The 14,980-nt window shown below is 37.9% G+C and overlaps 1 protein-coding gene across 2 annotated transcripts in view; it reads right to left on the reverse strand.

Annotated features, from left to right (window-relative positions):
- ACTL6A (actin like 6A) overlaps window positions 1-14,980 on the reverse strand; it is a 29,964-nt gene that overhangs the window by 5,126 nt on the left and 9,858 nt on the right. For both annotated transcript variants that reach the window (XM_045502890.1, XM_045502891.1), the window contains exons 2-12: window positions 13,545-13,621; window positions 13,204-13,378; window positions 10,155-10,255; window positions 8,964-9,061; window positions 5,840-5,934; window positions 5,412-5,518; window positions 5,225-5,314; window positions 3,084-3,145; window positions 2,693-2,807; window positions 2,457-2,537; window positions 687-782 (exon numbers count right to left, since the gene is read on the reverse strand). In XM_045502890.1, the coding sequence (XP_045358846.1) occupies window positions 687-782; window positions 2,457-2,537; window positions 2,693-2,807; window positions 3,084-3,145; window positions 5,225-5,314; window positions 5,412-5,518; window positions 5,840-5,934; window positions 8,964-9,061; window positions 10,155-10,255; window positions 13,204-13,378; window positions 13,545-13,621 (1,097 nt within the window). The remainder of the gene's footprint in view (window positions 1-686; window positions 783-2,456; window positions 2,538-2,692; window positions 2,808-3,083; window positions 3,146-5,224; window positions 5,315-5,411; window positions 5,519-5,839; window positions 5,935-8,963; window positions 9,062-10,154; window positions 10,256-13,203; window positions 13,379-13,544; window positions 13,622-14,980) is intronic.

Here is a 14,980-nt window from a genome sequence, read left to right on the forward strand (position 1 = left end):
GTGGATTTCAGACTTCTAGCTTCCAGAATGGAGAAAGGATAAATTATCTGTTGTTTGAAGCCACCTACTTTAGTTTGTGGTATTTCGTTACAGCAGCCCTAGGAAATCAATACATCATCCATCTGTCCAGCCATATCACTCTTCCCACTTCTGCAGACTACAAGCCAGCTACTTTGAAGTACTGGAATATGCCATCCTCCCTTCATATTCTGCACATGGTATAACTTCCACCTAGATGTTCTTTCATAAATTACCAACCAGTTGAACTCCTATTCCTTCAAACAGCTTCTTCATGAGGGAGTTAAGTGCTTGCTTCACAGTGTTCCCTAGGGTGTCTCATTCATGACATACTGAACCACTTAGCACATTATTTTTACATTTCTATTCATCCTAGCAGACTGAGCCTTTAGTGCGCAGGGACTGTATTTACAGCCCTAGTGCCTAGCACACTATAGGTACTTAAGGATGGAATCAACGAATAAAAGATTCAAATAGTACAAGAATAACTAAAAGATGTCATCTATGAAAATTTGGTTAACAAGGGATATTAACTTTATCTAAGTAACACTGTATCAAGCACACACAGAATATCAATCGACTACTGAAAACAAACCTTATCTATAAGACTACACCAGCGATGAGGATACCTGTGACTAAAGAATACCACTAAAGAAGAAACAACTTACTGGGGGAGTTTTCTGAGAGAGCTCTCTATTCAACCTGTCAGTAAAGCTCTGTATTAGCGTGTTTCCTCCAGCCACTATAACACTGCCATAGAGACCCTAAGATAAAAAACAGAAACAAATTAGTTCCAAATGTTTCCAAGTTTTAATCACAACTACAACTAAAACTGTCTTCCTCTACAGTTTACTCTTTCTTTTTTAATATTTTTACTTCTATACAGACCTAGTAGCTTAATCCAGTGGCTCTCAGTCCTGGCTGCACATTCAACTCATTTATGGGATTTATAAAACGTCAAATGCCTGGGGGCAATTAAATAAAAATCTGGGGATGGAGCCCAGATCAAGGTTTTGTTAGTTTGTTTAAAACTCAAGATGATTCTAATGTGCATTAAAGTTTAAGAACCACTAACTTAAAGCAATTATTCTAAAACCCAAGCATAATTTTTTGGCAGATAGCTGCCAATATTTAGAGGTATATTTTATATTGGCTTCATATTAGAAAGCTCATGTAGAAGTTGCAGTATTTAAAATTAGACAATGAGATTATTTAATGATTATGATGGATAATGCATAATCTGATAACATCCCTAGCCAAAATGACTGTGACCTTTCTTTTTTGCAGGGTATTAGGCATCAGAACCACATGGGGAACTTTTTCAAAATCCACATGCTGATACCTCCCTAAAAAAAAATAAATCAATCTACTTATGAGTATATTTATCTGTAATTTACATGTATGGATCAGAAAGCTAAATGTCAGCCTTTTTTTTTTTAAGTTCTTACTGAATTCCTGTTAGTCAATATACATGTCAGCCTGTATGCTTTTTTAGTGGCTAAGTTCATATTTTAAAAATGTATTCCAGATGTCTAAGTCATCTAACTTTTGAAAGAAAAATGGAAAACAAGCATGTCCTCTGCAATTAACATTAGTTAACGAGAGGAGAAATCGCACTAAAAACAAAGTTATCTATTACACGCTTATACTTACTCCATACTTACTCCCTATCATCTTAGAAGCAGCAAGTGCCTACTAGGTGGCTAGTTGAAACAAACATTTTGCATAGTCATCCAAAAGTCTTTTTTGAAACAACATGGTTTTTATACACCCCTAGCTATCAGTACTATGCTCTAAGCAAATGAATCAACTCCAACAATACCAAGGCAACATATGTTGGCTACAAATTGAATCTAGGGTTTAAATAACATATAATCAATCTAATAATTAATATGTGTATAATATGGAGTATTTAAAAGCTGGCAAAACACAAAAATTACGAAGGGTAAGAAGATCACCTAAACTAAACTCCATGTAAAAGTTACATAATTTAAACCCATACCTTCTTGAACAATAAAAACAGCAAAACTGCTACATAGAAAAAAATCAATAATATATATTTTGGCCTGTCACGTTTTAGGAACTCTCTAGAACAGCACTGTCCAAAAGAACTTCCTGTGATGACAGAAATGTTCCCTATCTGCATGTCATACAGTAGCCATTGGTTACATTTATAATGTGGCTAGTGCAACTGAAGAACGGAATTTTAAATTTTTACTTCTTTTAATTTAAATTGCCACATGTGGCTGGTAGCTAGTACACTGGACACCGTAGCTCTAAAGTTTTACATTTTTCCTTTTCTAATACTTCATATTTTTACGCATTCTAAAATGGACTTCAAAGTGAATGGCCAAAGTTGCCAACTTAAATAAGGATTCAGGGGCATTTCATTACCCTAAAAGATACCTTTATACCGTAAACAGGAGGCTGACACTTACTGGTCTGATGTCAATATCACACATTCCAACGCTTGTAGTGACAACGTGACTGACTCCCAGCATTGTATTTCCTGATAATCCCTACAACAAAATGAAAATGAGTAGTCACACAGAAGAACTTCAAACACAGCACACCCAAAAATCTCTACAGTCGGTCTTATGTAGGTTTTATATAATTACACAAGATGTGCACACACACAGGAAAGGCCAAGCTGATTATGAAATAGTGCTCACACCTTTACGTTGGAAGGGTCAAACAACCCTTCAGGAATCTTTAACCGCTCTGCTCCAAAGTCACAGTTGTACCCGTTGGGGAATTCATAATGAACAGTTGGCATCTGTGCAGCTACTCTGAAAACATATTAAACAACATTAAACAAAAGACCAAAAAAATTCTTCAAAATTATAAACTAAGAAATTATCAACTTGTAAGAAAGCAGAGTGAGAATCTTTCTTTTATGTTAATCAATATTTCTTAACTTTTTACTTTTAGACGAGTTAAGCATACTCCACAATTTTTAACAAAACGAATCAATTTCTTTCCTCATTTATAAGTATTTGGTGTTTAGAAGATTAGTATGAAGGTTTCAACGAGCTATTTTAAGTCTTGTAGACAAGAAGACATACTGTTCATCATAGGTTGAATCTGATACTTGAAGTACTGAAGCTTGAAAATCCTGGATAACACACTATGGATAAAAAAAAAAAAAATTTTTTTAAGAAACAGGTTAGAAACAGGCAATCTATACTTTTGTAACATTTTAGAGCTGTTTTTTTTTTTTTTTTAATGTTTTTATTTATTTTTGAGACAGAGAGAGACAGAGCATGAGCAGGGCAGGGGCAGGGAGGGAGACACAGAATCCGAAGCAGGCTCCAGGCCGAGCTGTCAGCATAGAGTCCGACATGGGGCTCGAACTCACAGACCACGAGATCATGACCTGAGCTGAAGTCAGTTGCTCAACCAACTGAGCCACCCAGGCGCCCCTATAATTTTGTAATATTGTATTTAAAATACTTTTCTTTTTTTATTTTATTATTTTTTTAATTTTTTTTTTCAACATTTGTTTATTTTTGGGACAGAGAGAGACAGAGCATGAATGGGGGAGGGGCAGAGAGAGAGGGAGACACAGAATCGGAAACAGGCTCCAGACTCTGAGCCATCAGCCCAGAGCCTGACGCGGGGCTCGAACTCACGGACTGCGAGATCGTGACCTGGCTGAAGTCGGACGCTTAACCGACTGCGCCACCCAGGCGCCCCTAAAATACTTTTCTTAATGAAACCGGATCACATTCCTGGATGGCTATGTCATTTCAAGGCTATAAATCTACCTAGCAAGGACTCTTGAGTATCAAGAAACCCAATTTTAAGCATCTGAACTAGAAGCTAAATTATATCATGTTTAAATTACAACAATTATGGAACACTGATGAGATAAAAACAATCTGAAACCCCCATACCTACCACAGTCCTGCATTACAAAACTGGTTTCAGAACATTGTTTTTTCCTTAAAAATAAGCCTAGACTTGGGGCGCCTGGGTGGCGCAGTCGGTTAAGCGTCCGACTTCAGCCAGGTCACGATCTCGCGGTTCGTGAGTTCGAGCCCCGCGTCGGGCTCTGGGCTGATGGCTCAGAGCCTGGAGCCTGTTTCCGATTCTGTGTCTCCCTCTCTCTCTGCCCCTCCCCCATTCATGCTCTGTCTCTCTCTGTCCCAAAAATAAATAAACGTTGGAAAAAAAAAAAAAAATTAAAAAAAAAAAGCCTAGACTTAAATGCAAGATTTCATTTTCTGAATGTATATACATGTGCACATACATGGCATCATATGTAACTTTTAATGACTGCACATAGTTTAAAACAATTAAAAATTCTGCTGTGAAATACATGTGACCTCTGGGCTGCTAAAGAAAAATCCTGTCTAATTATTAGGCCAAACTGTTAGTCAACTTCACAATTTTTCCTTCTACTGAACACCCACAAAAAATCTTTATCTTAGGTGCAAAAAAATGTGAGATAGGATATATCCCTCACATAGTAAATTATGACTTTCAAATCCTTTTACTATTAGAAATGAATGTACTTCTGTAGTGTGAGAGATTTTACTCACCTGTCCTCCTGTCAGTAAGGTATGTGTTCAGAGAGGAATTTTTTAGTAAAAGGAACTCTTACTGTCTCCTTGCTATGAATAAGGACACTTTTTTTATATGGCTGACTGATGTTAAAGCAAACATAACTGAGCCATACTACCAGGTCTCTATAGACTAAAACCATTTTCTTAGACAAAAAAAGGTACATAATAACATAATCCTTGTTTTTACTCCAAAACCAAAGTTCCTTCCAGGTCTCATCAGAGTAATCCAAATGAATATATACTAGTTTGTTGAGATAATTAGTTTGACAAACACAAAAACAACCCTTTCTTCTCAAAATAATAATTTTGTTTGCAAAATATCATTAAAAATATGAAGTGCTCACATTCTATTCAAAAACTTACAGCCTAGGTGGTGCCTGGGTGGCTCAGTCAGTTAAGCATCTGACTCTTGATTGCAGCTCAGGTCATGATCTCACAGTTCATGCCCTCAAGTCCCTCATTGGGCTCTGCGCTTGACGGTACAGAGCCTGCTTGGGATTCTCTCTCCCTCTTTCTCTGCCCCTCCCTTCCTCACATGCTCGCTCTCTCTCTCTCAAAATAGATTAAAAAAAAAAAAAACAAACAAAAACACAACTTAGAGCCTATAATACTCCTGTAAAGAAAATAAGGGTACATACATTACACATGTAGTTGTGCCAAGACCTTGTAACCTGTGGCAACTTCTCTTTTCTTTTCCAGTTTGCTGGAGATCCTTCACGAACAGCTTCCTAAGTACCAAGAGCATGTACTAGGTTAAGAGAGTTCATGACATGGAGCTGGGGAGCTGGAGATAAATTCCAAAATGAAAATTCAAGCATCACCTACTTTTGATGCAATCATATATGGAGGAATCAGTTCTATATTCATTTCTTGGAAGAGTTCTCTGCATTGCATAGTAATAAAGTCTCCAGCAAGAGGGGATTTCACGATGCCTATGAAAACATATTAAACGAGGCTAAGACAGCATTAAAACTAAACTCCCTGGGACAAATTTCTTCTGTGTATTTATATATGAATAATCTTTTCAAGTAGAATCAACTGAACTATCTCTCTAAGCATGAATGAAGCCTTGCATCAGTTTTAAACATGCATTATATACTAAAGGTTTTTTAAAACTCCTAAAAAAAAGAGATACTATTTGGAAACTGATATGACTTGATAGTCCAATTCACTGCTCTATTTCATTGTCTACGTTGTCATGACAGCTAACATCATCTCCTGTTTAACTCGTGTACCCTAGTTAAATACATTACCTTGCTGAAGGACATAGCCATCATGGACTGGAATTGCAGTGGTATGAGTGGCTCCACTGTCCAAAATAAGACCCGTGGAACGACCATTAGCAAATCTAGTATAAAGCATTAAGGAAAACAAAGTATCAAGGTTCCAAAATAATGTTTATTATAAAGGGAAAATTTCATTAAGGCATATTTAAATGTGCATTATGACTTAAAATGTGTTAATCTAGGGATAAATATTGGTGTGAAGAAACTCTGGCTTAAAGACAAATAACACAGGCAGGACTTCCGAAATGATGGTGAGAGGAAGTTAAAGAGACCTTTTATTCCAGAAAGACATCTGTTAAACTGGCCAAAATTAGCACAATCATTCAAACTCTCTGGAGCCAGAGTAAAGGACTTAAAACAAATTAAGAAGCAATGAACAAAATCAACAGAAAGTGGGTAAAAACAGTGGGGGGCTATGGCATTTGCGCTAGGAACTAAAACCATTCTCCACATAGGATTAAAGAAAAACCATCTCAGCAGTATGGCAGCTGAGTGGCAGTTCCCACAAGTCAATGGGAAAGCTATTCCAGGTGGATTCAACAGTCAGCAAATATTGGCAGATCCCATCTTCCACAGCTCTGAGCTGCAGAAGGCCCATACCACGTGAGCATCATAAGCCAGTATCAGGAGCAGGGCCATGCACTTGGTCACCAAATATTTACTGCGCATTATGTGCCTAGTGACAAGTCTGGTGCTTAATAAGGGAGGGTAGTCCGTCTGGCACTGGCATTCCTGTGCACAGAAGGCACAAAAAGGTGACCCCAAACTGACTCTGCCCTGAAGGATATCCTGTTTAGTACAGATCAGGAAAGCTGTGAAAATAACTGCTCAGGGTGCCCCAGGGGTATACAGGAGAGGCCACCTAACCAATCCTGGGGAAATCCAAGTAAGCTAGGGAGAAGACAGGGAACACAGGAATATGTGGGAAGGCCAGGAAGCAAGGGTATGCTGAGGTCAGGGAAGTGTAAGTAGTTCGGCAGAGCCTGTAAGAATGTGGACAATGATTCTGGCTTAAAGCAGCTTGGCAATTAACAAAGATCATTAGCATGGCAGTGGGAAGAACAGGGAAGAGAGGAGGAAGGGTTGCAGTAATCCCGGAAAGAGCTTGCACATAATGCAGTGGCAATGGAGGAAATAAATGGATCTGAGAGGTAGTGGGGAGAAGAAAAATCGGTCTTGATGAAGGACTAAATTTGAAGGGTTAAAGAGAAAGATTTTTGGTCTGGGCAACTACACAGAAGAAGAAGGAATAAATTCGAGGGGAGAGATTAATTCCATTTTAGACATACTGAGTTTCAAGTGCTTAAACAAAGAACAGAAAAAGTTCTACTAGGGCAGCTGATTGTGGGCCTGCAGAGAACAAGAAAGGTCTGGGACACAGAACAGATACGGACTTGGAATTTGTTAGTGTGTAACTGGGATCTTAAGCCAAGAAAATGGATAATTGAAACCAGAAAGAGCATGTCAAGAGAGATGAAGGGCTAACGGCAGAAAAGCAAGCAATGGGTAAGGATGATCAGAATCCATGAAATCGATGGCCAGAAAGACAGGTTGGTAAGTTATCTTTGCTATTACTGGTACTTTATTGACCTCTGGCCAACTATATACAAAACATTAATTTTATGCTCTGTAAGTACAAAGTCAGATACAGTGATAACACACTAAAAAGTGGCATGAAGGTATGTGGACCTTCCTATAAATAACAATCATAAAATCTAGACAAATTATCTTAAATGATCATTTTAAGATTCTGGGAAGTGTTCAAAAGCAGTCAAAATTTACCCAAAATTTATTCTCATAAAATTGCAAATGTAAGGGGTAAGAAGTTTATAGCTAAAAATGCTCCCCAGCTCCATGGCTATGGCTTAGGAAAGCAGTGGTGGAAAACTGCAATTTACCACCTTGAGGGAGCAGTAAAGGACTTCAGGGCTGAAAGAAAAGCTGGACACTTAAGGTAGAAATCCTAGAAGCCAGAGAACCACAGAATGGGTGAAAACCAAAATCAGAGTATAAAAGGTACCCAAATCTCTGACTGACTGCTATACTATTCAGGAGCAGGACTTCAGGGGGACCAACAAAAACATGGAGAACAGAGAGTAATCCACTCTTTTTTTTTTTTTTTTAATTTTTTAAATGTTTATTCATTTTTGAGAAAGAAAGAGAGCACGAATGGAGGAGGGGCAGAGAGAGAGAGAAACACAGAATCCGAAGCAGGCTCCAGGCTCCGCACTGTCAGCACAGAGCCCGACAAGGGGCTTGAACTCATGAACCATGAGATCATGACCTGAGCCAAAAGCGGACACTTCACAGACTGAGCCACCCAGGTGCCCAGAGAGTAATCTATTCTTGAAAATCAGAGCAGCACCTAAGAGTTCTGTGATTTTGCTACATTTTTAGATAAATGCATTCTCCAACAGTATGCAGCTTGGACAGCAGAAAACCTTCCTTACTAGCTTAACTTGTCAAGAGAACAGAGCCTGAGGTTGGCAGATATAAGAAACCAGCTATCAATGAAGTCAGATAAAACAATACTACTCTTCTCACTAATATTTTTGTTTTGAAAAATATAATTATCTTTTTCATTAAAATGTTATTTGTGTTAACCTTAAGGAGGTTTTTTTTTTTTGTCATTATTAAGTGAATAAATAAATGTTAAACCAATTCTTAGTTTTCATTTCTCACAGTAATACTGACAGATATAACCAACATAAAGAAAATCTTTTTGGAGTCCTCAGTAATTTGTTAAAGTATAAAGGAGTCCTGAGGGTCCTGAGGCCAATAATGTTTGAGAAGCCAAAAGAATTTTTAAAGTAATACTAAGATGTTATTTGCCTTTTTCACGGTCACTCTCTCATGAGTGTATAGGGGAGTTTTCCAGAGACCATGTCATGTGTGATACGGTACAGAATGAATGCAAAAGACAGATATGAGAATCCAATGTTTCCTATTAAGACTGACCCTAAAGAGATTTGAAAAAAAAAAAAGTAAAATAATTCCACTCTTCTCATAACTTTTTTGGTTTTGGAAAACAAAACATGCCCCACCACATTTACTTCTAAAGAAAAGCTGAATGTTACTCTTTCAAGGATACGCTGTCAAAACTGCAGTTTTGCAAAGGAAGAATGCAGGGATGTTGTAGTGTTCAAACATTAACTCTGTCAGTTTCTCTCTCTTTGCTCTAGTATTCCACTTGAGAAGAGGGAAAAAGAAATGTAAGTTATTTACTGTTTAAAAACTAAAATGTTGATTTATCTCAAGATTCAATACAGCACTATATTAAAAAATATAAACATTAAAAACAGAATACCATAGAAAATAACCATAGAAAATACCATAGAAAATTGTGTATATTTATATTTATTTGTAAATAAATTTAATAAATATAATTTAAAATTTATTATTTAATAAAAAGTAAAATTGTTGCTAGGAATTTTACAGGTTACAGACTTTCCACAGTACCAAAATCAGGATTCTTATAAAGTATTATTAAATCTTAAGAGTCAATCCAGTCATTTTAAACCACCAAATTCTCCTATTTAAGAGTTGCTACTCATAAAGGAAACTAGAGGTTAAAAACAGTAACAAAATATTGATAATTTATGATCATTATGCTAGCCTTCTGGGCTCTTTGTGGACTCTGTACCAAATGTATTTCACAAGAGACCTCGATCTAGTAATTTCTAGCCCTAGTTCCATATTTGACTCCTCTCCTGGAGAGGAGAATATAAAAGTGGATACACTCTGCCTTTGGGGCACAAGGGACAATTCATAAACCCAAATGGGAAGTGGCCCAAGGAATTCAAATGTTAAATAAATCCCTGGAAAAAATAAATAACCAAACCCCATTTAGGGTGCTTTGTTATTGTTCTTTGAATATTTTAATTACTAAAATAATAAAAACTTTATTTTTTTTTAAACGTTTATTATTTTTGAGACAGAGAGACAGAGCATGAACGGGGGAGGGTCAGAAAGAGAGAGGGAGACACAGAATCTGAAACAGGCTCCAGGCTCTGAGTTGTCAGCACAGAGCCTGACGTGGGGCTCGAACTCACAGACCGCGAGATCATGACCTGAGCCGAAGTCGGCCACTCAACCGACTGAGCCACCCAGGCGCCCCATAAAAACTTTAATAGTATATAAAAATTTATCCCCCTTCCTCTAATTTTCAAAATTCAAAACATGAACTTCTATGCCTTTTTAAAGAAAAGGAAAACATTCTTCAAATCAGTTAAAAACAACAACAACAACTAGAGAAATTCAGAAAAGAAAGTCTTTGTCTTACCGGTGCTTCTGACATGAGAACAGGATGCAGGCTGGCTTCTGACTTGACATGCATTTTGTAGGTATGATCCAAAATAGCCTGGAAACTATCCCAATCTTCAACTACAATATAAGATTAATACCTTCAAAACAACGCTTAGTTGAAGATGAATACAGAATCTTTTAAGAGACTTTCTATGTTTTAGAATACTTTAATATATAGAACCTATTTATTTTACAGATTTATTTCATAAGATAGCACTTTATATAAACATCATCTTTGTCTTCTATAAAATATGGAACCTCTTTTTTGTTCATCCAACCCCAACAGTATCACAACCCCTAAGACCTGTCCTAAATGTAATCAGTGCATCTAATAGACCTAAAATACCAAATAAATATTATTCACTAAGTACTTACTAGAGGCACAGTATACAATTCGAATGGTAAGAGGAAATACAAAAGAATGGTAGGATCTAAACCTGATATTTAGAAAGTTTACAGTCTACCTGAAAAAAGATTAAAAGATATAAATATAGATACAGATACAGATATAAACCCTCAGAGAATATAACATGCCTTCAATTTGGCTTCCACTTAAACATTCCATTGAAAGTGCTTGCATTTCGCTATGACCTTTTTTTTTAATGTTTTTTTTTTTAACATTTTTATTTATTTTTGAAAGACAGAGCATGAGTGGGGGAGGGGCAGAGAGAGAGGGCGACACAGAATCCGAAGCAGGCTCCAGGCTCCGAGCTGTCAGCACAGAGCCCGACACGGTGCTCGAACCCACTAACCATGAGATCGTGACCTGAGCTGAAGCCAGACACTCAACTGAATAAGCCGCCAAGGCGCCCCTTGATATGACCTTCTAACAGACAAATTCAGTGGAAACTTCACTTGTAATATATCTTGACCTCTTTACATTATCTGACACTATTGACTGCTCAAAAGTTTGCAAACCAGTTCTGCCACAATCCAAAGAAGAAATGTCATTACTTGTACAACATACTCCCATAGTCCTATGAGGCTCTGGGGGAGGGGATGGGGGGGGCGGGTGTCAATGAACTGCGTTAGTCATTCTAACTTTTCTCTTCCCTTCTTAGTGTAACTCTCAATGTCACAGCTGAGAACAATGAGAATCACTGGACTTGTATGCTTCCAAAACTTTTTCTTCTCTTGGCCTTCTGAATATTCTATATCCCTAACTGTTCTTTCTCATTCTCCTTCATGGGCACCCCTTCTTCTCTTTGGTTAAACAGAGAACAGGCTTTCACATGGAAACCCATCCTCAACCTTTTTCTCATATTCCACACTCTTTCTGGCTAATAAATAATGCAACTCCATGTCTTAAAATCTTCTCACCTGCTGAATAGAACAGCACCTATATTCAAATACTTTGAACTCAAAAACAAACTCATTTACTTGCTGTACAGAAAAAGGCCTGCTTATAAGGCTGACCTTTTGCTGACATCTGAGAACTTGACTGATAACCAGTTCCCTACAGTGATATAAAACTTTCCCTAAATGATAACAGTAGTTCACTGCACCTAAACTGTTTGTACAATGTGGTTTGTGCTGAACACCTTCTTTCCCTCTGGGAGTCTTGAATTTTAGTAAATTCTAGACACGTGGTACCTACATGACCTCCTCCAGTAAAAATGGTCTCTAATGAGCTCCCCTGGTAGACAACATACACGTTGTCACAACTCATCGCTGGAGGAATTAAGTACATCCCATATGACTCCACTGTGAGAAGACCCTGCGAAGTGTGCCCTAGATTCCTCTGGACTTCACTCCATACCTTTTTTTTCCTTTGTCAATTTTGCTTTGTATCCTCTCAGTGTAATAAACCTTAGCCATGAGTACAACTATATGCTGAGTCCTGTGAGTCCTTCTAATGAATAAATGAACCTAACAGGGACCGCAGATATTACCAATACATTTGCCTTTGAAGACCGTAAAACTTGTTCCTTCCCATTCTATTCCTACTTCAATGTGTGGTACCCTCTATTCAATTACCCCAGTCAAAAATCTAGGAAACTCAATTATTCTCCTTTCACCTCTTTGATATCTCTCAAAGTCATCTCAAGATCTCGGCCATCAGTGATAAAATTTAAACCCTCTTCATTTCTCATCTGAATTCTCACCTCCCTAACTGATCCTCCTATCTCCAGTATCTCTCCCCAATCTAGCCTATGTACTGCTCTTAGAATAATCTCTCCAGCTGGCAAACACCCAACTGTTTAAATTCCTTTAGGGTTGGGATGCCTGGGTGGCTCAGTTGGTTGAGCAGCCAACTCTTGATTTTGGCTCAAGCCATGATCCCAGGATCATGGGATTGAGCCCCACATCAGGCTCCACACTGAGCATGGAGCCTGCTTATGAGTCAGTCAGTGTCTCTCTCTCTCTCTCTCTCTCTCCACCCCTCTCTCCCTGCATCACACTCTCTCAAATTAGAAAAAAATTTTTTTTTAATTTTTTAATTAAAAAAAATTCCTTTGGGGTTATCTTTCAGTTGCCAGCTTAATACACCCCTGGCATGGTTTACAAGCCCTATGATGATTGCTCTCTGTCCACCACTCCTGCAACTGATGCTAATGCACCCCACTGTTAATAGCCATACTTAATTGATGATCTTTCTAATAAACATGTAAGCCGCTTCCACAGCTCCACCTCTTCACACATGCTGGCTGCTCTCCTTTACCGAGCCTTGTTAGTCAGGCTAATCCTTATTTATTCGTCAAGATTCAGTGCAAAAGTTACCTCCTTTATGAAAACCACCACTGATCCCCAATGATGGGAGTTAAATACCTCTCCTCTCCAATCCCACTGCTTATCAAACACAACATTTATCCTACATATTTGGATATCTACATCTACCTCCCTATGAGTTTCTTGAGGAAGAGGAACATGTTTGATGCATCTTTGTATTCTCAGTGCCTGGAACATCAATTTGTGGAATTAAAAACAAAATACCTGATATTCAACTTATAAGAAGCCATTGTCTTATGTCTAAAATGTACCATATATACTCTATAAAATCAAATCCATACAAGCAAACATCATACCCATCCCATTTTTTAGTGGTGAAATGGCCTCCGTATTCTCCCTGGGAACACGCAGGGCATTAGTATCTATGTAATAGGTGGGGCCGCCTTGTTTGCCTTTATCACCATCTATTTCCATCAGTGTGCTTCCATCATCTCTTTCTACCACCATACCAATAGCTGTGGGGAAATCCACCTGGAAGAGTCAAAAACATGATAATACAAGTTTTACCTGCTTTATCAAGTAGTCATTTTTTCCCAACTAAAATCTTTTACCATAATTGAGTGAGAATTTCTGCATGAATTTAATTCTACTCAAGTAAGTGATCTTTTCATATCCAATTAACTAACGCTACACTTACCTTGGGACAGTCCTCACCAGCATAACCAGCTCTCACAGTATAGGATCCAATGTCAAAAACAAGAGCTCCAACCTCATCTGAAAAAACAAAGGACAATTAACATTAACAACTTACAGGTCTCATATGAAAATTAAGAGTACTTAATGTGCTGGGGCACCTGGGTGGCTCAGTCGTTTGAGCGTCCGACTTTGGCTCAGGTCATGATCTCACAGTACATGGGTTTGAGCCCCGTGTCGGGCTCTGTGCTGACAGCTCAGAGCCTGGAGCCTGCTTTGGATTCTGTGTCTCCTTCTCTCTCTGCCCCTACCCCACTCGTGTGCTCTCTCTCTCTTAAAAATAAACAAACATTAAAAAATTTTTAATAAAAAAGAGTACTTAATGTGGTTAATATGAGAATGTAAAAAAGTTCTATTAAAAATTAAAACAGGTATTACATTCTTATTATTATAAGCTTGAACTTAGTTTTAAATACACCTTAAAATAAAGATTCATTCAGTTAAAATATAACAAGTCATACCTTGTATATCAGTAGAGGCTCAATCAGAAAAGAGATGGTACACTAACACTGGGCGATTTGGCAAGAGTTTACTTATTAAAGGGACTATTTATAAAGATATAGGCACAACACAGGAAAACCAAAAGGGATAGTATGCTACCCTAGCACTAATAACAGATCTGTTGCCACCCTTAGAACTGAAGAAACACGGAAAAAGAATGGTTAGCAGAACCTGGAGAGAGTTGTGTTGGGAGGGCTACCTGATAGGAGCCGTGACCTTCAGTTGAGGGATGCAGTAAGCCATGGCTGACCCTGAGGGGAAGGAACCAGACTAATAAATATGTCAACCTCTCTCTTCCTCCTCTCTACTGGCTAGGGTAATCTTACAATTTCTCACCCAAACTGGGCCACTTCTGAATGCAAAAAGGGTTCCCTATTCATAGTTATACAAGGACAAGAGGCATAAGGCAGGAAACATGGTTGCCCTACCACTGGCCAAACCACAAGTTAACAGACCCACTGAGACAGTCAGTAAGGGTCACTCTTCAAGGGCACAAAGAGGGTGGAAATGGTGGAAAGTGGAGAGGCAAATGGAAGATATCCAGTACACTTACTTGCCATTTTTTCATGTTAATAGAAATTATATTCCATGCAATTAGGATAGAAACTTAGCAAAACCCCAAAAAAAAAGAGGAACCCTGAAGAGTAAGAGTTTAAAACATAATTACATAGGTCAAGTAAAAAGTTATCAAAGTTTGCACGTTTCAAAGATTTGTAGTAGATAAAGTTTATTTAATGCTGCAAAGAAAGCTGATTTTTTTTCACATTCAAATTCAGAGACTAAGCCTCTAATTATACTTTGAAAATATTTCCCCCAAAACAGCAATGGTCCAAAAACAAAACACTTGGGTTTTCCAGGCACTAATTTTTCATTTTTTTC

This window comes from Leopardus geoffroyi, chromosome C2 (genome assembly GCF_018350155.1).
Source record: "Leopardus geoffroyi isolate Oge1 chromosome C2, O.geoffroyi_Oge1_pat1.0, whole genome shotgun sequence".
NCBI lineage: Eukaryota > Metazoa > Chordata > Mammalia > Carnivora > Felidae > Leopardus > Leopardus geoffroyi.